The following is a 25,271-nucleotide window of genomic DNA, read 5'->3' on the forward strand; positions in this document are numbered from 1 at the left end:
GGGCAGAACAATGGTCCCTCAAGGATGCCCAAGTCAAAATCCACAGAACCGGTAATGGTGCCAAGGGCTGGTGCTCAGCTGACTTTAGGGCGATGACCCTGCATCATCCAGCTGAGCCCAATACAGCCACAAAGCTCTTAGCGGAACAGAGAGGCTGCAGAGAAGAGCCGGGGACGTGGTCAGACATGAGGAGGACTCGTCTGCTTATTGCTTGCTTTGGAGATGAATGAGGCCAGAAGCCAAGAATTCCTCTGAAAGGGAGATGGGTCCTCCAGGTACAGATTCTTCCCGGAGTCTTCAGAAAGTCCTACTGACACCCTGACCATAGCCCTTTGACACCTATGGGTGGGGAATGCCTGTTTTTGGTCCAGTGGCCATTGACAGTGAGTGGGGAGGAGACACTCTTTTAGGTGACAAGAAGACGTGTGTGTGTGTGTGTGTGTGTGTGTGTGTGTGTGTGTGTGTATGTTTGAGAGAGAGAGACAGAGAGAGAGAGAGAGAAAGAGAGAGAGAGAGAAACAGAGAGACAGAGACAGAGATGGGGAGAGAGAAAGGCGGGGGAGACAGAGTGAGACAGGGAGAGACAGATTTGGAGAGAATATTCATGCCCGGGGCCCTCAGAAGAGGTCCAGTACCCTGTGTACAGCAGTGACTAGGTCTTACTGGGAGAGTGTGCCCTGTGGATCTAGAAAACACGTTCAGTTGCCTCCCTTGAGGAGCTGAGAGGTGGTGATGGCCTCTCTCAGAACATTTTGGGGGCTCTTTTCCTGAGGTAAGCCCGGCAGATGCCTCTTCTCCTCTGTGGTGTTGTGACCTAGCCCCAGCATTAGAGAGATATGCCTATGCCAGTCTCCCAAGGTCCCTCTGTCTCCCTGGAGGCTGTGAGAGGTAGGATCTCACAGTCCTCCTGAGTGACAACTTCTGACATGGAGGACATTTACACATGGCTCCCTTGAGACTCCACTTTCATGGTTCCACCTGCAAAGACCCTGCCAATGTCCAATCACGAGTCAGTGCCCATTGCAGGCTTGGGTTCTCTTAGGTCTGAGAGGAAACCCGTGCTGTCAGGGAATATGTTTCAGACTTCTGTGAAAACATTTAGCAAGCATAGACTAGGCAGCCGCTCCTCAAGTACACGTGGCCTCAGGACAGTTGACAGGGGACAGCTGTCAGGCAGACTAGACTGGTGTCCTGCAGGGTACACAGTGACACCTGCTGCCAGGACCACATGCTGGGGCTAGCTTCCCTTAGCTCTCTCTACTTTTAGCTAAGACCCAGGCAGGCTGGCTGGACATTTGAGTTTTGTGCCTCTGACAACATTTGTAGGTGGGAAAATCTGCATCGGTTCATAAGGGGGCATATTTGGGAAAAGAAGGGAGTATAAATTCATATGGGAGACTGTTGTGGAAATTTGCCGAGCGTCTCTGATTTCTGGGTTCTGACTTCACCACAGAAAACACGTTAAAATACTCCCACACTACTCCTAAAGAGTTCGAGCTTTGAAAAGTAGTTTTCGTTTGTAATTCTTTGACCCCAGGGAACTCCACTTGGCTCTTGACTTTTGGACAGTATTGATCAGTGAATTAACAACGGACAATCTATATCTCACAAAAATGCCCTTCAGGTGTACCAACAGGCTCATCAGGATACATTAGAATTAGAAAACTGGAAAATTCTTATTTGGATTTGTATTTATTTGAAACTTAGCCGTGTACTTCTTGTATCTGGGGGCCAATTAAAAGTCCTTGTCCTGGTTCCAACATTTCCCTGTCTTTGAAAAGCCAGATGAATGAGTTCGGCAAACGTGGCCACAGGTGAGTGATTGGCAGTAGGCAATAAAAGTCGGTTGCCCGACTTTTAAGGCTCCTTGCCCTCATTTCCTATTCGGGCTGGGAACAGGCTCCGACCCGGTTCCTGACACCACTGGGGGCACAAGGCAAAGAATGTTTGCGGAGCCTTCCAGGGTGGCATCCCAGCCCCAACGCGTGCGCGTGCGACCCCCCTGGTTTCCCGGGCCCCCAGGGCAGTTTCAGGTGGTCATCCTCCTTCCACTAGTGCCGGTGGAAGTTAGCTGACGTCCACCACGCAGCTCTGGGACCGGCCTTTGTTCTGCAACCCCAATCCGGGCAGGTGACACCCAGGGCAGCCCCTGGACACGTGTTTGAGACAGGGGCGCCCTGGAACCTGAGCCACACCCCAAGAATGAACTGTGCGCACTACCAGCCGCCTTGACCTTGGGCCGGACGCCCCAGTCCCCCAACTCTTCCTTGGGGCAGCCCCCTCCCGCGCCGCCCCCGGGGTAAAGGGAGAAAAAGGGCTTAATGGGGCGCCAGGACTCGCAGAAGTGATTTCTCGGAAAGGCCAGCGCTTCAGAGAACGCGGACCTAGCGGGCCGCTCTGATTGGGCGGTGCCCGCGTATCTGCCGCGCACCATTGGCTTGTGCGACCGTCGCTCCGTGCCCGTGGGACCCGCCCTCGCCCCCGCCCAGTCCTTAAAGGGGTGCGTGCGTCTATCCAGTAGCCCGCGGCCGGTCGTGGAGGCGCGGGCAGCGTGGGAATCAGCAGCAGGTAGGACGCGGTCCGGGAGGGTGCGCAGGCCGGGGCTGCCTCTTCCATTCGTTCCCAGACGGAGTGTACAGCACGTTGGCAGGTGCCTGTTCCCGAGGACGGCTTCTTAAAACAGCAATCACCACAACAGACACCCTTTCCCCCAGCCTTTCCCCTTAAAATTTGCCTGATGGGCAACTTCATGATGAAGAGAAACAGTGACCCCCTTGTAATGTAAGACCTGCCAATCTATGCGCGGCAGGCAGCCCGGTTACCAAGAGTGAACTATCCAAAGCAAGAGCTTGGGCTCGCCCAGGGGTCTGACTAGAAGCTGTCTGACTGTCCAGTGGTGCAGGACTGACTGCGCCTTAGCCCTGATGGCCCTGGCAGGAAAGTTCTGTTCCGTGTGGGTCGCAGCTGTCAGGACTGGTTTTCTGTGAGCTTGACCCCAGGCTGTAGGGAAGACTGTTCCTGGTGAGAAGGGTTTCATAGCCGCAGTTGGGATGGGCTCATGGGGTAGAAACTAAGAGAAACTAGCCATAAATGTTCTAGAAGTTTAAAATTGTCTCCCCTAGTTTGCTTTTTTTATTGTTATTATTTGTTTCGAGACAGGGTTTCACTCTGTAGCCCAGGTTCGTTTGGGAAATCTGGAGATCCTCCTTATGTATCTTCCTGAGAGTTAGGATTTCAGGCTGAACCACCAATGGCCCCCACGTTTTTCTTTTAAAGTCAAAGTTAAGAACAGTCACATGACAATTCTAGGTTGTTCTTTTAAGCTATGGCAAGGCTTCTTCGTGAAGATCTGGGAGTAATTCAGTGGCTAGAGGAAGCTTGGGACTCGCGCGAGAGAAATGGCCGTGATGGATATTTCCGCTTCGTAGTAGCCAGAGTGGTGCCCAGGGCTGAAGGAAGGAGATGGCGTGGGGTGAGCCCTGCTACATATGGCTGGTGCAGATGCTGACATCTGTGTGGGGGCAAGCCTCTGCCTCAGCTGCCGTGTGAGAAGCCTGGTCAGGACTTAGTGCTCTGGCTGTGGGTTAGCTGTAGACAGGACTGGGCCAAGAGAGGGAATGCTCCCTTAAAATCAAGAAGAGGAAGCTACGATCATGTGAGCGTGTTTGTAAGTTATTATTGTCCATAGTTATAAGGGGGTCAAGCTCTGCCTGCTTAGGACCTCAGAGGTGATTGTAGAGGAAATAGAAACGGTTGTCCATGTGCTGAGATTCAGATCCCAGCTGAAGCTTCTGTCTGTAGAATGAGTAAAATCACTTCTGGGAGCTGGGGACAGTGCTGATGGTTTGTGCCGTGCCCAGGGCACGGCTGTCCCTCCAAGACTCAGCAAAGAGGAAGCTGGGTTAGAGAATTTTAACCTTCCAGCTTTCACGATTTGTGATTCACCTTTCCGTCCAGCAACCCCGTTCTTTTCTCTGTCACCCTCTATGGCAGGTGTCGTCATGGTTCTGGGGTGTTGGTCATCGGAGGAGCGCTGATGAAAAAGTGCTGGGGTTTTTTTTTTGGTCTAGCCCTGCCAGTGAATTCTCTTTAGATTTCAGGGCTCAGGTGCCAGGGCCTGTGGTTTACAAATCCATCTCTGGGGGGAAGTTGAGATGGCTTCTGATTGACATATCCTTAGAGACCAGTTCCTCTGCTGTATCCTGAGCCCCCAACTTTGCTCCCACCCACATTCATCCGTGCAGACCTCATAAGATACTATCAAGTCAGGAGAGTCTCCTCTGTTTTCCCTAGAGCAAGCTGTGGGAGCTAGCACCCTACTTTTGGGGGGTATCTGGTGGCATTTTATTTCTCTACTCAGGTATTCCTTTCTGGTCTGTCATTTGTAAACACAGTGGTTTTAGAATTCTGGGTTTCTTGACATATCCCCTCTTCCCCTGCTTTTCTGGTGAAGGTTCTCAGGCTGAGAATCAAGTGGTTTCCCAAGGAGAAGGGCCCTTGCTGACTGAGGTCAGGATTTCCCAGCCAAAATACAGTTTTTTTTTTTTTTCTTGAGATGTGGCTCAGGTGGCAAGAGCTCTTGCCTAGCATGCACAACTCTGGGTTTAGGCCCTGTGAAGTGGGGAGTGGAGGCAGGAGGATCAGGAGTTCAAGGCCATCTTCAGCTACCCAGGGAGGTGGAGATCGGCTTGGGATATGAGACCCTGTTTCAAAAATAAAACCAAAAACAGGATCAGAATCCAACTCGGCTTCAGCCCTCACCCACTTCTAAGCCCACAGGTGGCCACTGGGCTGTTGGGTGGAAAAGCGAAAGCCAGCCCCAAAGAGATCTCACCTCTCTCTTTTCAGGACTCTGCCTGCTTTTCTGCCCCCCCCGCCCCCGCCCCGCTGCCACCTACAGTGGCCTGGAGTTTCTGACCTGTGTGGTTCTTCCCAACACTCCTGACTGCCGTCTTGCTTTGTGGAACATGCTGGCTCTGGACGTAACCATGTCCTTGGAGATATCATGTCTCCTCACTGCTGATGATTTCCTTCTTTCTTGCCCGAAGAGGTCACATTTTAATTGGAAGGCTAGAAATGCTGTGTTCTAGTTTTTTGGGGTGGGCGTCTGTCCAACTGCCTTGGGGATTTCCAGGCTGTTCTAGTAAATGCTGCCTGCACGACCCTGGGCGCAAATACTCTCTCTCCCCAGGCGGCAGGGAATATTTACCTGGGAGTGTTGGCGAGAATGTCCAAGGATGCCGTCAGGTGTCTGGGTATGGTAGGGCCTGGAAACAGAGCCCCTGAGTTGGCTTTGTACCGTGCCTTGCTCTCGTCTAGGGTTGGTCATAAGAGTCTCTGTGTTACTGGTGGAGTCCCCTAGGACACAGGCCCTGATGCAGGTACTTTACGCACATCACCCAGACTGAATCCCCAGCAAGGTTAAATGACTTTAAGGTCATCTAGCTGGAACACGACTTCAGCTCTGACTCATTCCCAGTGGGAATAAGACCCTGTACTGGTCTAAATTCCTGTCACCACGCCAGTGAGGAAAGGACATCCTGTAAGAAGTACCCTTGAAGGTACCCCCTTTCTCAGGAGGTGCCGGGGTTAAAGTCTGCCAGGGACAACAGCTCCTGGGTATCAGTAGTTCTGCTCGGTATCAGAACAGTGGGCAGCTCGTAGCAAAGTACAGCATCGTCTAAGAGCGGCTTCTTTGCAGGTTCCCTCAGTGTCTTTCTGACACAGGAGATCAGGGAGAGCCGGGACACACAGCCAGAGCCATGGGTGGGGCACATCTTTGGACAGACAGTTCTGGGTCCCTCAGGCTTTCAGTTTTCTTTTGGGTTTAGGGTCATGGGGCGCTACAGTTTTCTCTTGGCGCCGGCCCAGACTTCTCCCAAGCCAGCACCTTTGTGTGGACCTCTGATCTTCCTGTCCGTTCTGGGGTCACTGTGACTCATGAAAGGCACATTTATTATAGTAAGAGATTTGTTTCTTTCCAAGGATGTGTGACCGGAATGGCGGGCGTCGGCTCCGGCAGTGGCTGATTGAGCAGATTGACAGCAGCCTCTACCCGGGGCTGATATGGGAAAGCGACGAGAAGACTATGTTCCGTATCCCTTGGAAGCATGCCGGCAAGCAGGATTACAATCAGGAAGTGGATGCTTCCATATTCAAGGTAAAAGGCACCTGCATCCCCACGCGGGGGTTTCAGATTTCTCCCTGACTCTAGAGGTGGAGGAGTGTCCTGACTGCTAAACAATTAACCCAGGTTTTGAAAGGAAACACTGAAGAGTGCTTGGCTCTAACATGTTCCCCCATGAAGCCAAGTGTACTTTCCCCACCCATTCTGCACCCCTGTGCCTTGACGTACTGCCAGGCTCCACTCAGTGTACTATGGAAGGCTTCGGTCTTTACTCTCTCAAAGTGAGACTCCTGCTTGGCATGACAGGGCCAGCAGAAAGGGCGACAGGCTTCCATCATTGCTTCTGGGTCAAGGTTTGAGGGGCAGGCGTCCTGAGCTTGCCCCTGCTGTTTCCCCTTCTGAGAGGAGTAAGTGCTGCTACTGAGAGCAGGCTCCACAGCTGGGGTGAGAGCCGGCTTGAATTAGTCTTTTCTTTTCCTCATCTCATTCTGTGTGGCGGGTGATATTCCTGTTGGCATCTGCAGTGGCGCTGTGAGGAAATGTGGCTTCTCCAGGACTCATAGCCCCTGTGTGGTATAGCCAGCATTTGGGGTCAGGTGGTTCAAGGTTTTAACCCTTTATTGCACTGAGAAGTAGGTTTTTCCCTAACTTCATCAGCCCAGCCCAGCTCTGCAGGCAGGCTGGGTCAGGAGCCCCCTGTGGGTTGTCACAATCAAAGGGGGTGCTTCTAAGGCCCTAGGCATTACATTTCACTCTGGGAGTTTCAGGGCTACAGGTCGTGGTCAGCCCAGACTTCTACTTTGTGAACAGTTGCAGCCTTGGTGGCCTGACCCAGAGCCCAGGCTGGAAACCACTGCCTTTAGTTCTGTGTGTTCAGGGGAGCTGGGGGTGGGGAGGAAGGCAAACTGAACTGCTGAGGACCAGAACTGACTCAAGACTGTAATAAAGCGGGGAGCCCGGCCTGCAGAGCACTGTGACTGCCCAAACTGCCTTGAATGCTGCACTCTGGGGGCACAGTCTCCTCTTTCCAATGAGAACCCGAAGTGAGCTGGTGACGGCCAGCACTGATGCTTAACCTGAGGTGCAGGGTATTTACAGGACGACCATCATGATTCTTCCAGAGAAATGGCAGAGTGCTGGACCAGGGGCCTCACTTGTTACAGGAGACAGTAAGTCCCTCTTCAGCCAGTTCCCTGTTTCAGCGAACCAGGAGTCCTGAAATAAAGCCCCAGATTTATGCATCTTATGCAACGCTCTTCATGGCCAACAAGCCGTTTCAACAGCATTGAGAAGAATACGCAAGATTCCCAATGTTTCCGTTGGTTACGCAGCCGCTCTGTGTGGCAATCTGAAATGAGACAACAATCTCGGCAGGAATGGCGGGAGACAAACGGGTGCCCACCAGATGGGGAGGCGAGTGGGGGTGGGGAGGGGGACAGTCCAGGAGACACAGAGCAAAGAGAGGCTTTTCTGAGCTGTTCTGTATGGGGTGGCGTGTCTCTGCATCATCAGCCAAACTCACCTTGACTGTTGAAGGGACCCTGTGTTGAGACTTAAGGCAGATAGAGCCATGTTAGGGATGTTTTTGGTGAAATAGGAAACCTGCTATTCTCAGACAATTAAAACCTTTAAAAAAAATGTGGCTGTGAAGGAAAAGGTCTATGCTTGCTTTTTTTGGGAGGGAGGGGGGATTATCCCAGAGTCCAGTGCTGTCTGCAGGCAGTGTCTTGGGGCCTGCTTCCTGTGTAGACCACAGATGGAGAATGAAAAAGACTCTGAGCTTACATCAGTCAGGCAAGGGCTGAGATTCCCTGGGCCCTGCTGGTCATAGGTCTAGCGACCACACCACCCAATACACAGAGGGTCTTGAAGGAAGATGTAGGAGTTAATTTTTTATCTTGTTTCGAGGCTGGGACTTACATAGTTCAGGCTGACCTCAAGCTTGCTGTGTAGTTGAGGATGGTCGTGAACTCTGGATCCTCCTGCCTCTACCTCCTGGATGTTTGGATTGCTTGTATGAGCCACCGTACCTGGTTTATGTGGTGCTGAGGATTGAACCCAAGGCCTCATGCACTCACGGCAAGCACTCTTATCAGCTGAGGTACATTCCTGGTGTTGCTTTTTAAAGTGCAATACGGTACAACGTCAGCTGAGCAAAACTCCAAGCAGTGAGGCCCAGCACGACCCACTCTGGAACTTCAGCTCTAGGTGACCCCGAGAGACCAGGCAGCCAAGACAGTCCTGTAGAACTGGTGTTTGGCCAGATGCAGCATGGCTCAGGGCAGGCCCTTGCTGGCACCAAGTGATGTGTCACGATGCTTCCTGACTGTGGAGTCTGATTTGATGGTAGCAGCCTCCAGGCCTTCCTCGCGGAGGAAGCGTGAGTCCCGAATGAAGGAATGAACAGGGTGGCGCTGTTGAGGCAGGATAGTTCCATCATGGACCCACTGACTACAGCGCTGCTGCTGCTGCTGCTGCGGCTTCCGTGCCTCCTCAGGCGCTGTTGGAGTATGGGCTCACTCAGTCGTTTAGAGAGGGGTCTTTACTTTTGTGGCTGATGCTCTGGATGGCTATCTCCAGGGGGAGGTACTGCTGGAAAATGCTTTAGACAGTGTGTTGGGTGGTCCTCACTGTGGGGACCACTCTGAGCATCAGTGGGCAAAAAGGCAGAACCTTCCAGTAATCACAAACAACCCTGACATCACTGTTACAGTCTGCCAGTTGTCCTTTTCTGCCTTTGAATTCACAGCAGTCCACAAGCCAGTAAGTGGCCAACAATGCAGTTTGCAATAAAAGCCAGAGTTGGAAACCATCTCCTTAAAAAAATATTTCTACAAGTGGGTTGCAACTATGTCAGAGAGGAAGTGACCACTCAGGCGCAGTGGTAGGAATGTTCTCCCAGCTTCTTGCCTAGCAGAGAGACAGAATCTGGCATCAACAATTCAGAGAGCGCTGGTCTTGAACCTCAGAGTTTCCTGGAGTCATGGATGTGCATGTGCCCTGGTGTGTGTGCCTTTGGAAGCCAGGGGTCCTGTGTGGGTGTTTTGTTTATCACCTTCTACCTCAGTTTTTTAGACAAAATTTCTCACTGAACCTGGAGCTTACGGATTAGGCTAGATTGGCTGCTGGCGAGCCCTAGGGATCCTTCTGTTATGCCCACAGTGCTGGGATCGCAGACACACATACCCAGCTTTTTCTGTGGGCATTGGGGATTTGAACATGTTTGGATGGCAAGCATTGTGTTGACTGAGCCCCTTCTTTGAATTTTTGGTCTTTGCTTACATCATAGCGTTAGACAGGTCAGAAAAATTAGCTATTAAAAAAATCACAGAAGAAAAACAGAGACATTTAACAGGGAGAGCAATCCATTGCGTTTTAAATGGCCAGAACTGTGCAAAAAAAAAAATGCAAAACAAAATTTCTATTAAAAGGAAAGAACGGAGGTCACATTCAGACTGTTTCACATGGTTCCCTTTTCACGCTCAGGGCTTTATCTGAAAAAGCAGAAAGTCTTTGCTCTGAGCGTTCTGGTGAAGCCATGCACACCTTCCTCTTCAAGCTTCATGACCTCAAGCCGGAGAAGGAGTTTGCCAAAGATGTATCATGGGATGTGGGGAGCCGGGGGCATGGGTTCAAATTCTGGCTTTGCAGAGTGTTACTCTGGTCTGTTCGGATACAGTAGACAAAGTGGTCTCCCTGAAGTCCCATGGAGTGCTGACCTCGAACAGGAATCAACGGCCAAGAAAGTCTCTGGGGAGGAGGGGGTTTGCAGTCCTGGCTTCATGCTGAACGCTGTGGTTTGTGTCCCTCTGTGTTGACTGTGTTTCTCTCTCTTTCTTCAGGCCTGGGCAGTTTTTAAAGGGAAGTTTAAAGAGGGGGACAAAGCTGAGCCAGCCACGTGGAAGACGAGGTTACGCTGTGCTTTGAACAAGAGCCCAGATTTTGAGGAAGTGACCGATCGATCCCAGCTGGACATTTCCGAGCCATACAAAGTTTACCGAATCGTCCCAGAGGAAGAGCAAAAATGTAACTATCTGCTGGGGCCAGGAAGCCTTCCAGGACCCTCCCTCACCTTCCCTCTTCTGCCCTCGTTAGCCTTTGGTCTTCACAGAGCAGGCGTGCCACCCACAGGGTTTGGGTGCCTGCTTTAGCTAAACAAAGTTGTTCTCTCTTTTGTAAGCAGACCCAGAGAGCTGGTCTGCTGATCTCACACGCCATGTGCTGTCAAGTGGCAGCTTCCTGCCGAGGGAGTGGCCATGTGGAGGCAGGGAAGGGTAGCCTGGGTCAAGGCCCAGAGCACTCCGGGTCATAGTCAGAGTGGGAACCCAGCAGAGCCCCTGGAGCTCAGTGTAACCTTCCCCGAATAGGTGTGAAATCTGCCACAGCATAGCTTGTGATGCAGAATTCCTTTTTGCTGTCTAGAAGTTTACAGAGGAGACCGGGGAAGGTCTATCTAGTGGGCAAGGAAATCATGGGTGATAAGGTTGAGTGAAGAGTTCTCCAGTTAGACAAGACAGCAACAGTGACCTCACTGATGGCCTCAGTGTGTGGCTGCTGTCGGGGATCACATCTTTCCTGAGATCTCTTCCAGCAGTAAAATCCTTAAAGCACTTGTAAAGGGATGAAAGCAGGGGCAGTGGAAACCTGCCACACGGTGTGTGCCTGTACTCTAGTGAGACATCATCCAATCAATCAGAATGTATCGAACTCAGTGCTAACCTCAGAATCCTTTTAAACCCGTGTTCTGTGCAGCATCAGAGCTGTTTAATCTCCACCGTGAGTTTGTGAGGGTCTTTGAAAGCTTTAGTTTTTACAGCTACTCCTTACAGGCGTAAAGAATATTGTGAAGTTGTGACTTCTTCTTTGGAAACTTACAGGCAGTCTGCTAATAGTTGAAACCTTGCAACAGTTCTTGGGGCTGGACACAAATTCTGGGTTTGTCCTCATGCTTCAGTGGGGTATTGAACATCAAGAATACAATTTTTTAAAAAGTAAAACTCAGGACTCAAACATATAGACAGAGAGCCGGTATCAGACTGTCTGGCACTCACCAGGGAACTGACATGGTGACAAAGCCTGTCGGAGAATATGAAATACTAGATCTGACATGTCTAGTCTGTTAGGGTAAGGAAGTATGTTGGTATGTGTGTATGATCCCAGGACTCAGGAGGCCAAGGTAGGAGGATTGCATGAAAGCCAGCCTGGCCTGCAGAGTAAGACTCTGTCTCAAAAGCAAAACAAAACAAAACAAAAAAATCCCCCAAAGAGGAAGCTGACCCAACTGATGCTTGACGGGTGCAGGTGGTGCCACCGTGGTTGGCAGTGTTGTGTGATCTGGTCATTTGTAGCTTAGTCACCTGCAGATGGACACCTGGTTGCGTTGACTCAGAGTCCTAATAGGTGACAGTGGCAAGGCTTACTCAGTGACCTTCCTTGGAAGAGTCTTATGGCTTCCGGGGCCTGGTTCATTCTGCGCAGCCTCTGGAAGGTCCAACAGCCTTAATTACTCCCGACTCTAGACTGTGTGTCTTCAAAATGATTTGAAGCAATAGGGAAGTTTCTCTCAGTGCCCTGCGCCCCCAGGCTCAGCCGGGCTTGACCTGGTAGATGGCCCTGACTTGTTTATAGCATGGGTGGAGCCCCATCACCTGCAGTGTTGGGGGTAAAGGCGCAGCAGGCTCCTGAGCAGAGGAACACAGCATTTGCGTAGCATTTGTCCTGGTACACTGTACTATGAACCTGAGTGATTTGCCAGCCTCTCTGGGGGGAGTGGGGGAGGAGCGTTTTGCCTTCTGCTTGTGCCAGCAGTGGCTTCTGAGTGAGCCCCTACATTGGGTGAAGAAGTAGGGAGATTGCATAGGTCCCTGGGAGTGGGGAGCCTGACGGGGCTTTGTTGGTCATACTGTATCTCATGGAGGCTAACCTTCTAAGGCAAACTTCTGATCAGGGAAGAGGAGCAAATGGGCCAGAAACCACCTGGGCTCAGATGCTAGCAGATAAAAGCTTTGGGCCCCTGGAAGGCAGGTGGGGGCTGTGAAACAGGGCACAGGTGTGACTTTGCCATGTGGTAGAGGTGTGCAGACACATGCATGTATATTTGGAAAGGACAAAGAGATTTTCTGCTACCTGACTCCTCATCTACCAGGATATTCTCCCGTAAATCTCTGAATGTTTTCAAATACTCGGACTAGCAAACTTACCTTCAATATGTAGGCAGTGAACGTCTGGTATAAAACGTACCAGGCAAGGTTCAGATAGGAGGAAGAAGCCAAAGTCTGAGCCTTGTCCTGTAAAAGCCTTGTGTTTACACACCCCCAGCACCCACTTCTCTCTTTTGACCTAGCTGATCAGATGACCAGGCCATGAGAAGGCACGGCTGAGTCTTTCCCAAACCTTCTAGCAGCTGCTGGTCAAAACCAGTGAGGACGCTTACCACCTCTGTTTCCTTAATTCAGCATTTTATAAAAGGTTGCAATGCTTGGCCGCCCTGAGTCATGGTGTCCATCCCCTTTCCCATAGGCAAGCTGGGCGTGGTGCCTGCAGGCTGCATGAGCGATGTCACGGAGATGGAGTGTGGTCGCTCTGAAATTGATGAGCTAATCAAGGAGGTGAGTGGGGCCTCCCAAACACCTTCCAGGGAGGGACAGACATCACTTTTACCCCTCACAGTCATTGAGCGCCTCAGGCTCTCCAGGAAAGTGACAATTCTACCTGAGGAGGCAGAGTGAAGGACTCCTTGGCTACCTCCTAGGCCAGCTTCCCTGTCCTGGTCAGGTCTTGCATGTCCTGTATCCTCCTGCGGGTCTCCAACAAAGCTTTCTTAAACTCCAAGTTTACTTAAACATGTTGAATAGCAGATTTGAAAAGTCACCATGTGGTCTTAGCCTTGCTTCTCAACCCGGCTTCAAAGATAGAACATGACCTTTTCCATTACTCCTGGTCATCCTGTTGGCCCTCTTGGCAACTATATGGCTTGCTTTTTAACATACAAAGTTTATTCCTGAATGGCCATTGGAACTGGATGGCTGAGACCCTTTGGATCTACTAATTGAACTGGGGACTAGCTAGTGACCCAGAGCTCACCTGTAGTGCATGAAGCCTAAGGTCTAGTTCCTAACAGCACACACGAAACCAAGATCTTAAAATAATCCACTGATGATGCATGCATGGTTGGTAGCCTGTAATTGAAGGTGCAATGGGGCCTTTTGTGTGTCTCTTTTTAGCTTTATTGTATTTTAACTGTCTGTCCAAGGTGGGGCTTTTATAGCTAACAGAACCCTATTCAGCTCATGTAAAGGAAGGGGAGGGCACTTTAGATGACAGGTGGTCCAGCTACTCAGTTGGCTGAGGCAGGAGGATGGCAAGTTTTAAGGCCTGTCTGAGCTGCAGAACGACTTCAAGGTGGGAAACTCCCCTGAGACCCTTCTTGAATCCAAAAGGGAAAAGATACTGGGGATGTAGCTCAGTGGTAGAGCACTTGCCTCGCGTGCACAAAGTCCTGTCTTCCATCCCCAGCACCATGACGTCACTGAAACAAAACCAAGATTGTTGTTAGCAATGGCTCATCAGCTGTGCACCCTGCAGCTTGGCCGTGGGATAGTGCAGACAGCCAACGACACCTGCTTCGTGCGGCCCAGCTTTTTGGCAAATGGCAGTTGTGACGTCTTTTGGTCTTGGTCCTGTGTCCTGTTTTCAGTATCATTTTTTTTTTTTGCCAACTCACTGAAGCAGTTAGATGAATATGATGGCACACTAGGGTCACAAGCAAAGGAGGATTCAGGACCTCTTGTAATTGGATGTGGCTCTCTGAGTGAGGGTCTCAGTGCACAGTAGGATTCGTTCAGTGTCAGCGTACCGGTTGCCCTAGAGCTGGGCCATGTCTCCTGGTATCAAAAGATCAGTGAGCTTTTTCATAGCCTTGACAAGCTTGGTTAGACTGTCAGTCACTGGGCTTTTAGTCTAGGGTCTTATTGCAAAGTGAAGGTCAGGTTCGGTCTCATGAGATAAAGGTGACAGATTTTGTGGCTTTCGTTGTGTATCTGATATTGGGTTTTACAAACATGGACTTTAGGGAGGGCTGTGCTGGAGACCCGTGACTCAATGGTTATTTTCTGTCACCTGGCCCTATAGCCTTCTGTGGATGAATACATGGGTCTGACCAAAAGGAGCCCATCCCCACCAGAGGCCGGCAGGAGCCAGGTCCTTCCTGACTGGTGGGTCCAGCAGCCCAATGCAGGTGAGTGTGTGTGGCCAGCACTACCAGCCATTAGGCACTTTGTGTTATGGTTGGGGGTCCTTGTCACTGTTAGGCCCTATGTCCTGTGGAAGGTTACTAAGTCCAGATTGGTAAAGAAATCACAGCCCTGAGCTGAGTTAGCCAGGTGCAACCTCCCAGGAAGGCACAAGTATCTTGGTCTATAATAGGTGGTTATGCATGGCCACTCTCCTCCCATACCCCCAGGAAGTTGAGAGGAGGAGTCTGCCAACATCCCCAAGACTCAAGGGAGGCCCCAGCTCTCAGCCACCCTGCTTCTCCTTCCCAGCTCACATAGGTTCACTGTTCCATTCAGACGATCAGGACACTCCCAGATCCTGAGAGACCCAGGACTTCTGGAGAGAAGGGAGCCCAGTCAGGACAATAGCTTGGAACTACAATGGGCAGTTGCATGTCTTGGCGGTGCCAGAGGAATTAGAAAGTTAAATAAAGGCTTCACCCTTTTGTTAGCATCTTGTGGGTACATTCAGGTCGTAGATGTTTAGAGGGCCATTCACTGGGGCCCCTGCTATAGTGTGTGAGCAAATTTTATGGCTCACAGGCACATCGATTTCCTCCTTTACCTCTTTCCTGCTAAGACAGGAGCTGCCAGGATGTCTTACCTGGCCCTGGAGGCCTATGAGGGTGTTAGTGTCTTGCAAGGGACCTAGTGTTGAGAGATGTCTTTGAGAAAAGCTGCCGAGGACCCCAGGCTACCATGTGAGATAAGCCCTGTTGTTGTATATGGTCCAGTGACATTTGGGCCAGATCCTTGCGGTAGGAAGGGAGCATGGTCCTGTGGATTTCTGTCACAAGAACAGGATCCCAGAGCACCGATGAAACTCTTTACCCTGGTGGGTTTCTGTGTTTGTGAGCCCGAGAGCTCACATAGAGTGGGATCTTCCCATCAACATCAACCCCAGCATTATTAGTGTCCCATCTATACGCCAGGGACATTTGAGTCACTCCCTGCTCACAGAACCAGCCCAGGTGGGATTATACTTTCTATTCTCTGCCTACAGGCCTGCCACTGGTGACCGGGTATGCTGCCTATGACGCACATCATTCAGGTACTAGAGTGTTCTGGGTGGGTGTGCATGGCACAGGCTCTGTTTGAAAACAGTCTCATGACCTGGGTGGGGTCATGAGGTCCTACGGACAAGTGTGGCCTGGGGATCGGCTTCGAGGACTATTTCCTCCTCTTGATTCTGTGTGGTTTTGGGAGCAGACAAGTGGCCCAGATTTGCTGAACATCTTCCTGACATAGTCATAGTTAGTCCAGAGGGTCTTCAGAGCAGCGGTGCAGAAGAGAATGTAGCCTGCTTGCCCTCAAGAGGAGGGATCTGGCCTCTTAGAGCATCAAGTTTCTCATGTGTGAGATGCTATGAGAATCCCATGTGCTACACTGTCACTAACACTGTCTAATAGGGATATGGTTGGCCAGTATCACTCATGTAGGCCCCTTCACCTCTAACTCCATAATGAGAGTTACAATGATGGTGATACTGATGCTGATGGTGCTGATGGTTATGGTGATGATACCCATGGCGCTCATTGTATGGGTGATGCTGATAGTGGTGATGCAGTGATGCTGATGGTGCTGATGCAGATGATGCTGGTACAAATGCTAATGGTGATGTTGTAGATTGTATCTTTGAGTTCTCTACTTCTCTCCCTGTGTCTTCTGACTGTCTTGTTGTCTGTGGGTCAGTGTTACTTTGCTGTGTGGGTCTGATGTTTCTCTGACCCTAATAAAGTGCTTTGCTCTGTGTTTATTTAGCACAGTGTGTGAAAAGACTGGGGAATTCTTTTTTTTTAAACAGAGATCTTGAGCAGAGTTTTACAAGGGAAGAAGTTACTTTGCTGACCCCTAGCTGATCCAGAATAGCTGATATGTTATTGCTTTTTTTTTTTTTTTTTTTTTGGTTTTTCGAGACAAGGTTTTGCTGTAGCTATTGAGCCTGTCCTGGAACTAGCTCTTGTAGACCAGTGGCCTTGAACTTACAGATATTCACCTGCCTCTGACTCCTGAGTTCTGGGATTAAATGTGTGCGCCCACCACTGCCCAGCTGATATGTTATTAATTTTTATCCTCGTGTTGCTTCTAACACTTATGGGATATTTGTTTGGTTTAGGGTTGGTTTTAATCTATGGGCTGCTTTCAGCAAATGATTACCATAGTATGCACACATGCATGTGCACACACACACACACACACACACACACACACACACACACTATTCTGGGGCATGGGCATGGGAGAGTACATAAATTAAGATTAAAACTACTATTTAGCTTAGGGTTTAAAAGCTGATTGCATGGGAAATCCAAGGCATAGTAAGATTGGTTACATTGTTTTCTTAAAGGCAGATTAAATAGACAGAGAACACAGTGGGGAGAAAGATGGCGACAAAGCTTTGAATGGTCTCAAAGGCAAATTATTAACCTGGTTTCAGGGCCAGGCTAACTGCAAATGTTCAGTTTCTTAAGGCAAGAGGTATTTCCAGAGAAAAGCTGTTCCCGCAGGGGTTGTTTCTGATGGTAACATGGTGCTGATGCTGCTGATGCTGCTGATGCTGATGGTACTGGCGCCGATGATGTCAGTGGTGATGTTGCTGATGATGCTGTTGGGTATGGTACTGATGGTGATGCTGATGGTGCTAATGGTGATAGTGATGATGATGATGGTGGTGGTGCTGGTGTTGATGGTGATGGTGGTGGTGATAATGGTCCTGATGGTACTGATGGTGGTGGTGCTGGAGCTAATAGTTCTGATAATGGTGATAATAGCGATGCTGATGATTCTGATAGTGATGGTGCTGGGTGGTATTTACGGTACAATTTTGGGTACCAGGGTTAAGGCTGACACTCTTGTGGACCCTTTTTTACCCATGACTCCAACTTCCTCTAGGTTATGGAGATAGGCTATTTCCCATTTCATAGGTCCTGGGTGATGAGTCTGATAGGTCCCAGAGCAAGGATCTGCCCTGGTGTCCCATCTTCACTGGCCCCTGCTGTGGGACTGGTGGCATCACTATACATTCCCAGGAGCCACGGTGTTGTCTGGTTTCATGGCAGACTCAGTGGAGCTCTGGCAGAAGCATGCCCTGGGGGCCATGATGAGGGCAGAGGCAGGTGCCCAGCAAGTAAGAAAAATACAAAGGAAATGATGCTCTATCTAGTGCCAGCCTGCGTGTTGGGGTCCTGGCTGTAGATAGAGACCCTAGCTCCTTCAAGTTTCAGAAGGCATTTGCCACCAAGCCTGTTCTCAAGGCCCCTTCACCCCCCACAGGAGGCCTGGGTTAATGGGCTCAGCTTTTGACCTTGTCAGTCTTGGGCTGTGGCCCTGGGAATCTGCTGACCAATGCATTCTGGGGACCGCGTTGCCTGGCCCAGACCTGTGACCAACTGAGTGAGCAGTAAAGTTAGGCTGTGAGGAGGAAGTGTCCTTGAGCCTTGTAGAGCTGTCTCAGCAGATGTGAGGAAAGCAAGGAGTCCCCACCACTGCTCGGAGCTCTACTTCCAGAACCCAGGTCACACACCCTGCCTCTGTAGATAAGCCACCGCCAGGGCTCCTGGTTTTCTGACTACAGAGGTGACAGAGAGGGAGATGGGTGGGGAGGAATGGCAGGGAATGAGGGAGATGGTTGCACTGTGGAGAGCTGTGGCCTTGAGGGCTACTCCATGGTAACTGCTTCCCTGTGGTAACCAGTGTTCTGGGTCTTCAGATCATGCTAGGATGGACTTCCTATTTATCAGAAAAATTCAGAGGTCTGACTTTTAAAACCAGACAGTCTCAATGTGTAGCCCGGGTTGGTTATGAACTCACAACCCTCTTGCCTCAGGCTCTGGAGCGCTAGGCCGTCCACCGCCAAGTATATCTCAGTGCCACCCTGCTGCCAACTCTCTTGAGGTTGCCAGCTTGTTTCCCAGTCTGTGTATAGTCAATGAACAGATTAAACAGTGAGGCTTTTTGGCATGTCTTAGCGTTTCACAGTGAGCCAGAGCCAGCCTGCTGTGGAGAGCAAGACCAAGTTCCTCCACAGAACAGCTAGGCTGGCAGGGACTGCACCTTCACCTCTTCAGCCTCCCTTCCTCATCTGCAAAATGGTTGCAGTGACCAGTACACACAGCAGGGATCCAGTGTGTGGATGGGCCCAAAGCCCCTGACTCAGCGCCCCTCAGAATCCCCGCAGACCAGGGTTTGTGGTGCACAGTCTCAGAGGGCTTATTTGTAGACCATAGTTTGTCCTGTTTCCCCAGTTCATGTGGTCACACAAAAGCCCCCACAAAGCTGGTGTTGTTGCCATCTCTACCTTGTTGATGAAAACCAGATAGAGGGGTGAAGCCATTTGCCTCACGTCACACAGTTGTGAGGAAGCGGTGCACAGTGTGGGCACAGGGCACAGTGTGGGCAGAGGGCACAGTGTGAGAGGCAGATGCCATGCTGAGTCCTCATGTTGTCCCAGGGTGCAGAGGGGATGTGTTAGTTTGTTGGTGATGCCGACACAGAGGGCCCTCACCTGGCTGGTGGGGAGTGCAGGGAGCGAGGCATAGCTGCACTGGTACTACCACTGAACTGCTGACCAGGCTGATTTGGCCCTCAGTTTCCCCAAATGTGAGCTTGATGACCTGAACCCAAATAGCTGACTTTACTCAGGTGACTCTAGAACACGATGTCGCTGCAGCAGGGGACGACAGAGTCTGTGGACAGCGGTGGGCGCTCCAGTGGATAGAACCTAGGGAAGGGTCCGAGTATTCCAAGTGCGCAGCAGTGTTGACCCCAGCGGTGTGTGTTACTCACACACTCAAGCACGTGCTGGTGATTGCACGGTTCCAGGACACTATAGGTTTGGGGAGCTGTCAGTTTATGAGGCTCCATAGGGAAACCTGGGCTAGTGAGAAGCTGAGGACACAGCAGGCTGCTGTTGGTGGAAAGAAAACTCTGTTTATAGCAGCTACAGAGCATCTCCAGCCCTTCGCTCTGGGCTGTTCTCTTTATTCCTACAGTAGCTCAGGCTCTGCCTAGCTCCCAGCATTGGAGCCCCGCCTCCACGCTGGCTGTCATTCAGGGCCTGCTGGGCCCTCGGTGGTGTATGTTTCTTGTCTCTTCACTCTAAGTTTATCTGGAATGCTGCTGCTCTTGCCTGTAAGAGGACACCAGCAACACCTCTTATACAGGAAGCCAGAGGTTGAAGCCAACCAAAGCCAACGAAAGCAAAATACAGCGTAGATAAATTTCCAGCCTCATGGCTCAAGTTAGATCGTTGGGATTATTATGGTCTGTTGGTGCCAAACTGAAGTTCTTCTCTTTCTTTTAAATTCTATTTATTGATTGGTTTGCACTTGTGGTGCTGAGGGTGTAACCCAGGACCTTGCATGTGTGAGGCAGTCGTCCCCGCTCTGAATGGCACTCTGGTTCTTGAGGTGACAGAGTGAAGGGATGGGGGAGGTGTAGCCTGTCCGTCGCAGTTCCCCGCTGGGTAGCTCCCAGACAGAGCACTTCCCGCAGGACAGGCTGTGTGCAGGATTTTGCAGAGGTTTCTCACCCGAGTCCAGGGAATCCCAGGCCACCGTGTGTTGGGAAGATGATATTGTGATGGTCACACCTTCATAGGTGGTGTCTCTTCCCATCTTGAATAGAGGCCACCGAGTTCAGGGTGACAAGGGAAGCAGAGCCACAGGGCACTTAGTGGGAAATGACACAGGCAATGCCTAAATGGCTTGAACTTGGTACAGTTCCCAGGTCTTCCTAGATCACGTGTGTATGTTCATATGTGTGTGCTCCTGTGTGTGCAGATGCATATGTATATGGATGCATCTTCATGTGTGTATGTGTGTGTGTGTGTGTGTGTGTGTGTTCGTGTGTGTGTGTGTGTGTGTGTGTCTTAGGTAACGTCTCTTGGATACCGTCCATCTTATTTTTTGAGACAGGGACTCCCACTGGCTTGTATCTTACCAAGTAGGAGAGACTGGCTGGCCAGTCAGCCCCGGGGTTGGCCTTTCTCTGTCACTCAGGTGCTGGGGTCACAAGCAAACACTACTTGGAAGGGGAAAGAGACTCTGGGCCTTTGGAAAGGAGGGCCTGGGGCTCCCCCTCTTCCCAGGCCCCTGACTGCCCTGTGTTCTCACCCCCCAACAGCCTTCTCCCAGATGCTGATCAGCTTCTACTATGGGGGCAAGCCAGTGGGCCAGGCTACTACCACCTGCCCCGAGGGCTGCCGCCTATCCCTGAGCCAGCCGGGCCTTACCAAGCTGTATGGGCCGGATGGCCTGGAGCCGGTGTGCTTTCCGACAGCTGACATCATCCCCAGCGAGCGGCAGAGGCAGGTGACCCGGAAGCTGTTTGGGCACCTGGAACGTGGTGTGCTCCTGCACAGCAACCGCAAGGGTGTGTTTGTGAAACGGCTGTGCCAGGGCCGTGTGTTCTGCAGCGGCAACGCCGTGGTGTCTAAGGGCAGGCCCAACAAGCTGGAGCGGGACGAGGTGGTGCAGGTCTTTGACACCAACCAGTTCTTCAGAGGTCAGTACTGAGTCTTCACACCCACCTCCTACCCTGTGCCTCCTGCATCACGGACTAAGCTCACTCTTTCAGGGATTGAGGGCTTTGGCAATGGTATAGCTGGGGAACTTGCACAGTCTCTCTGAGCAGCCCGGGGGTCCTTGCCTCAGTTTCCCTTGGGTAGACAGGACATTAGAGCTGGAGCCCTTCCTTTCAGAGTGTAGAGCTTGTGGTTGTTTCCTAGCCTGGGAGTTGCTTAGAAATGCAGAGTCCAGGGCCTCAGCCAAGCCCTTGGCAGGGTCCCTGGGGAGGGGGCGTGATTGTGTGTCCAGTCCTCAGCTTGTGGGCTGCATGTGGTTCCCTTCCAAGCACTGCAGCCTACCCCGGACCCTGACTACAGATCAAAGGCTCACTGGTTTCTGTGTTCTTCCAGAAATGCAGCAGTTCTATGCTTCACAGAGCCGCCTTCCCGATAGCAGGGTGGTGCTGTGCTTCGGGGAGGAGTTTCCGGACACAGCGCCTTTGCGCTCCAAGCTCATCCTAGTGCAGGTGAGAGCTAACGGCTTCTGTCTCATGCTCAGGTAGCCTCACCCTCATTTATATGGGACCAACTTTATCCCAGGGTGAAAAGAGACAGCAAGGACTGAATATTCCACCCGTGTGACCGGGGCAGAGGTGGGCGAACTAGACTGCAAAGAGCTCCCGCCACCCCTGCGTTCTGTCTTCCCGGGTTGGGACTCTCTTCATCTGTGTTTTCCTCCTCCTTCTTTTCTCCCTTCCCCTGTTCCTCCCTCTTCAGAAAATCTTCACCTGTCCAGTGGCCCTAAGGTCTAAGTGACCGATTTGAGCCCTTATTTGAGCAATGTGAGGAGTACTGCTTGCCCAGTTCCTTCTTGCCACTGAGGGGCTCAGAGGACTGTGGCGGGGGAAGGCCCCGATTCTCCTCCCACCTCCCTTCTGACTTGGCACACGGCCCTTGCAGGTGGAGCAGCTGTATGCCAGGCAGATGATGGAGGAAGCAGGCAAGACCTGTGGTGCTGGCTCCCTGATGCCAGCCCTGGAGGAGCCCCAGCTAGACCAGACCTTCCGGATGTTTCCAGATATTTGTGCCTCACACCAGAGACCCTTTTTCAGAGAAAATCAACAGATCACCGTCTAAGCCTCTCTCCGGGCATCCCACCTCGCCCGAGACTCAAGTGTCACGATTCTTTGAGTGACAGGATTATGAAGGATGTGAACCCCCCCTGACTAGGGTGGGCAGTGTCCCCCGTGGGCCTTGAGAAGCCCAGCCATGGACATGCTCCTGCTCAGGCAGATGCTGGAAGCTTGCAGGGACTGTGGCCAGAACCCTGCAATTAAAACATTTTTTTAGTGAGTTTTCTCCTTTACCATTAATGGCTACCCTTTCTGCATGTTGGAGTCCCTTTGACAGTAAATCAGTCTGCCAATAGAGCCACCCTTATCCTCCCCTGACTGAAGGTAGAGATTTGTGACTTCCTCTGCTTGATTGTACACAATGCATCTTTTTACTGTTCGGCCCTTTTCTTTTAGATTTTGGCCAGAAGGCTGAGAAAGTAAGTTGATACATTTTTTTTTTCAAAAAGCTTCTGTAATGAGGTGGTCCCAGGTAACTTCTGTCTAAATAGTTTTCATTTTTTAAACAATATTTGTATTGCATGCCCTGCTGTCAATCACTTTGGACCTTTCCTGTAAAGGGCAGATTATAAATAGGAGTGTAGATACTGCTTGTGGGTTTCATATGAATTTTCGTTGTGGCTCATCAATTCCCATGACTCTGTGTCAGCTGGTGGGGGTTTGCGTGGGGCACGGTAGGACCAGGAACTGTGGAGAGGACCTGTCCGTCCATAGGCATCTCACCACTTCCGTTGTCCCGCTTCATACCTAGCCCGAAGGCTCAGTGAAAAGCAATGTCCAAACTGCACTCTAGGCCTAGAGGTACCCACCCACATACCAGAGAAAGGTACATATCCTACACAGCCCAGGGCAGAATGCCCAGCTGTAGCATGCTGAGTAGAAGCCAGGGTGGAAAACTTAGTGCACGGCTCTGTGACTCAGGCCCGTTTGTGCCCTCAATTTGGCCGTCCAGTCTAGTACCTAAGTAATTTAAATCACTGGCTGTGGGGCCGCAGGAACGCCTCCAGGGCCGCTTCCTGTAGGAGGGAGCCACTGCCAAGGGTTTAGTTTGGCTATCAGTGCACAGCAGGTGCCCATGCCAAGCTCATTGAAAGGGAGCATCCTCTTCCTCCCACTCCTGTCAGGAGACCTCCTGGATCTGTTCTCCTTTGTAACCAGCCCGGGTCCCTCCTAATGTGCTCAGCATTCCACAGTGAGGGGCAGGGGAAGCTTTACCTGTTGACTATAGTTCTGAGAAGTGGGGGAAAAGCGTGACGGTTTGGAAGACAGTCCCAGCCAATAAGGGGCTCGACAGGCCACGCCTTGCAACCAGAAAAAGCCAAAGAACACAGAGAACTTCATGGCTGTTGTGTGAAGGTGGTGGAGGTGGGCTCAACAGACATCGTCGCCAGAGTGTGTGCTGCCTGTGAACAGAACCCGGGGCTGGCTTCTCCCCCTCGGCCAAAGCCAGGAACATCTCTTCTGAAGCCAGGACAGTCTGTCTGCTGGACACGTGTCACATGTCACCTCCTGCCTCCGTGAGTGCTAGCGCACCAATCTGTAATCCAAATATTTATTTTTGTATCCATTGAAAAAGTATTGATCTTATTCTTTATTAAAGTAAATTACTCTTTCATAAAAGTGATATCTGTTCCTTTTTTTAAAAAAAACCACTCTTGAATATAATTTTCATTAGATTCCAGGATTTAAAAAAAAAATTGCTTAAAAAAAATTGAGACAAGACCTGACTCTGTAGCCCAGACTTTGAACTCATTGCAATCCTCCTGTCTCGGCCTCCTGAGTGAGGGGAGTACAGGCATGAGTCACTATGACTTTGAAGATTTCTTTTTTTTTTTTTTGAGACAGGGTTTCTCTGTGTAGCTTTGGAGCCTGTCCTGGAACTCTCTCTGTAGACCAGGCTGGCCTCGAACTCACAGAGATCCGCCTGCCTCTGCCTCCCGAGTGCTGGGATTAAAGGCGTGCGCCACCACTGCCTGACAGCTGTGAGGATTCTTAAAGAAGGAACTTTAAAGAAATAATGGAATAGTGGACTGAGATTTTAAGGATTTTATTTTTGGTTCCCAAGACAATGGCAGAAAGGTCTGGAGAACGGAACAATGGAACTGGTACACAGAAGATACTGGAAAATGCAGCAGGCCATGTATACTGTTCAACCAGAGGCCTGTTTGGGTTTTAGTGAGCCCAGACTGTGTTAAGTGTGGGAAGGCATGGAGGAAGGATATTGCACTGATAGCACCTTTCTGGAAGCTTCTGGAAGTATTAGGGGGATGGTTACCAGTCACAGTGATGAAGTTTGACCTTCCATTTCCATGCACATACTCATGCTGGTCACAAGTCCAGCACGGCCCCTCACCGATGCTGCATTCAGCCCAGGTGCCATTGCATTAGCAACTGAGAGCAAAGCCCCCACTGCTGGTGAGCACAGGCTGCTAGTTCAGGTGGGCACGGGCTGTGACTCAGGTGGGCATGGACTGCAAGCTCAAGTGGGTGTGGGCTGTGAGTTCAGATGGGCGGATACAGCCTAGCACATCTGTCAGGGAGGCAATGCACGCCACCTCTGCTCTCATGGAATCCCTCAGAGACAAGGCCTGTTAGTCACGGCTTACAGATGTGAAAAGTGAGGCAGGGGCCCATGCTTGGCTGGTGTGAAGCCTTCTGGGAGCATGTTAAGCGGGAGGAGCCTCTGTGCAAGATCCTTGACCCCGAGGACAACTGACCCTGGAGCCAAGGACAGCAGACCTTTCTGCACTGAGTCACATTAACCCCAGAGTGCTCCAACCAGGAATTTTGTTTATAAGCAGGTCTGAATGTGGAAAGTTAACCGAGTCCAAGTTTGTGTCTCCCAGAGTTCAACTCCTGGGCATAGTGTGGATGCTAAGTCTCTGAAGTGCAGGAGGGAATTGGAGTCTCTGAGGGCTGGGGCCTCAAAGCAAAGTGACTTTCTCTGGATGGAGAGTGTTTAGCTTTGAAGGAAAGACCAGCTCCCCCACTCTTGGAATCAGAAAACTCTTAGTTAAGATGGAGTGTGTCAACATGGCTCCGTGCATTGCTGCTTAGCTCACTATTGCTTTTGGGAGCACACAGAGAGGGAGGAGCCTCTGTGTAAGATCCTTGACCCCAAGGACAACTGACCCCAGAGCAAGATCCACTGGGGAGCAAGTGTTCTGTTTTCTCTCATACCGCCCACATAAGACACCAACCTCATAGACAAACAGGGAAGAGTTGGGTGGGCT

General features: G+C 51.0%; 1 protein-coding gene and 1 long non-coding RNA gene across 2 annotated transcripts; one reads left to right on the top strand and one right to left on the bottom strand.

Moving 5' to 3' along the window:
* The first annotated feature begins 2,412 nt into the window (after positions 1-2,412).
* Irf8 (interferon regulatory factor 8) lies at positions 2,413-23,658 on the top strand. Its single transcript, XM_048437415.3, has 9 exons — positions 2,413-2,568; positions 5,986-6,160; positions 9,970-10,153; positions 12,647-12,735; positions 14,258-14,363; positions 15,404-15,451; positions 20,524-20,904; positions 21,317-21,432; positions 21,866-23,658. Exons 2-9 carry the CDS (start codon positions 5,987-5,989, stop codon positions 22,040-22,042), a joined length of 1,275 nt encoding a protein of 424 aa, XP_048293372.1. The 5' UTR covers positions 2,413-2,568; position 5,986; the 3' UTR covers positions 22,043-23,658.
* Positions 3,103-5,090, bottom strand: LOC146890182 (uncharacterized). The gene is made up of 2 exons (XR_014999055.2): positions 4,919-5,090; positions 3,103-4,703 (listed from the first exon to the last, which is right to left on the bottom strand). It is a non-coding gene; the product is annotated as an uncharacterized LOC146890182 (long non-coding RNA).
* Positions 23,659-25,271: the final 1,613 nt, after the last annotated feature.

The sequence above is a fragment of the Myodes glareolus genome, chromosome 22, assembly GCF_982192425.1.
Source record: "Myodes glareolus chromosome 22, mMyoGla1.1, whole genome shotgun sequence".
Classification (NCBI taxonomy): Eukaryota; Metazoa; Chordata; class Mammalia; order Rodentia; family Cricetidae; genus Myodes; species Myodes glareolus.

Bases quoted from the DNA above. Each gene is read 5' to 3' on its own strand.
- Irf8 (XM_048437415.3), top strand. From the start codon at position 5,987: ATGTGTGACCGGAATGGCGGGCGTCGGCTCCGGCAGTGGCTGATTGAG. The intron at 6,161-9,969 runs GTAAAAGGCACC...CTCTTTCTTCAG, and splicing joins TGGATGCTTCCATATTCAAG to GCCTGGGCAGTTTTTAAAGG. The intron at 12,736-14,257 runs GTGAGTGGGGCC...CTGGCCCTATAG, and splicing joins TTGATGAGCTAATCAAGGAG to CCTTCTGTGGATGAATACAT.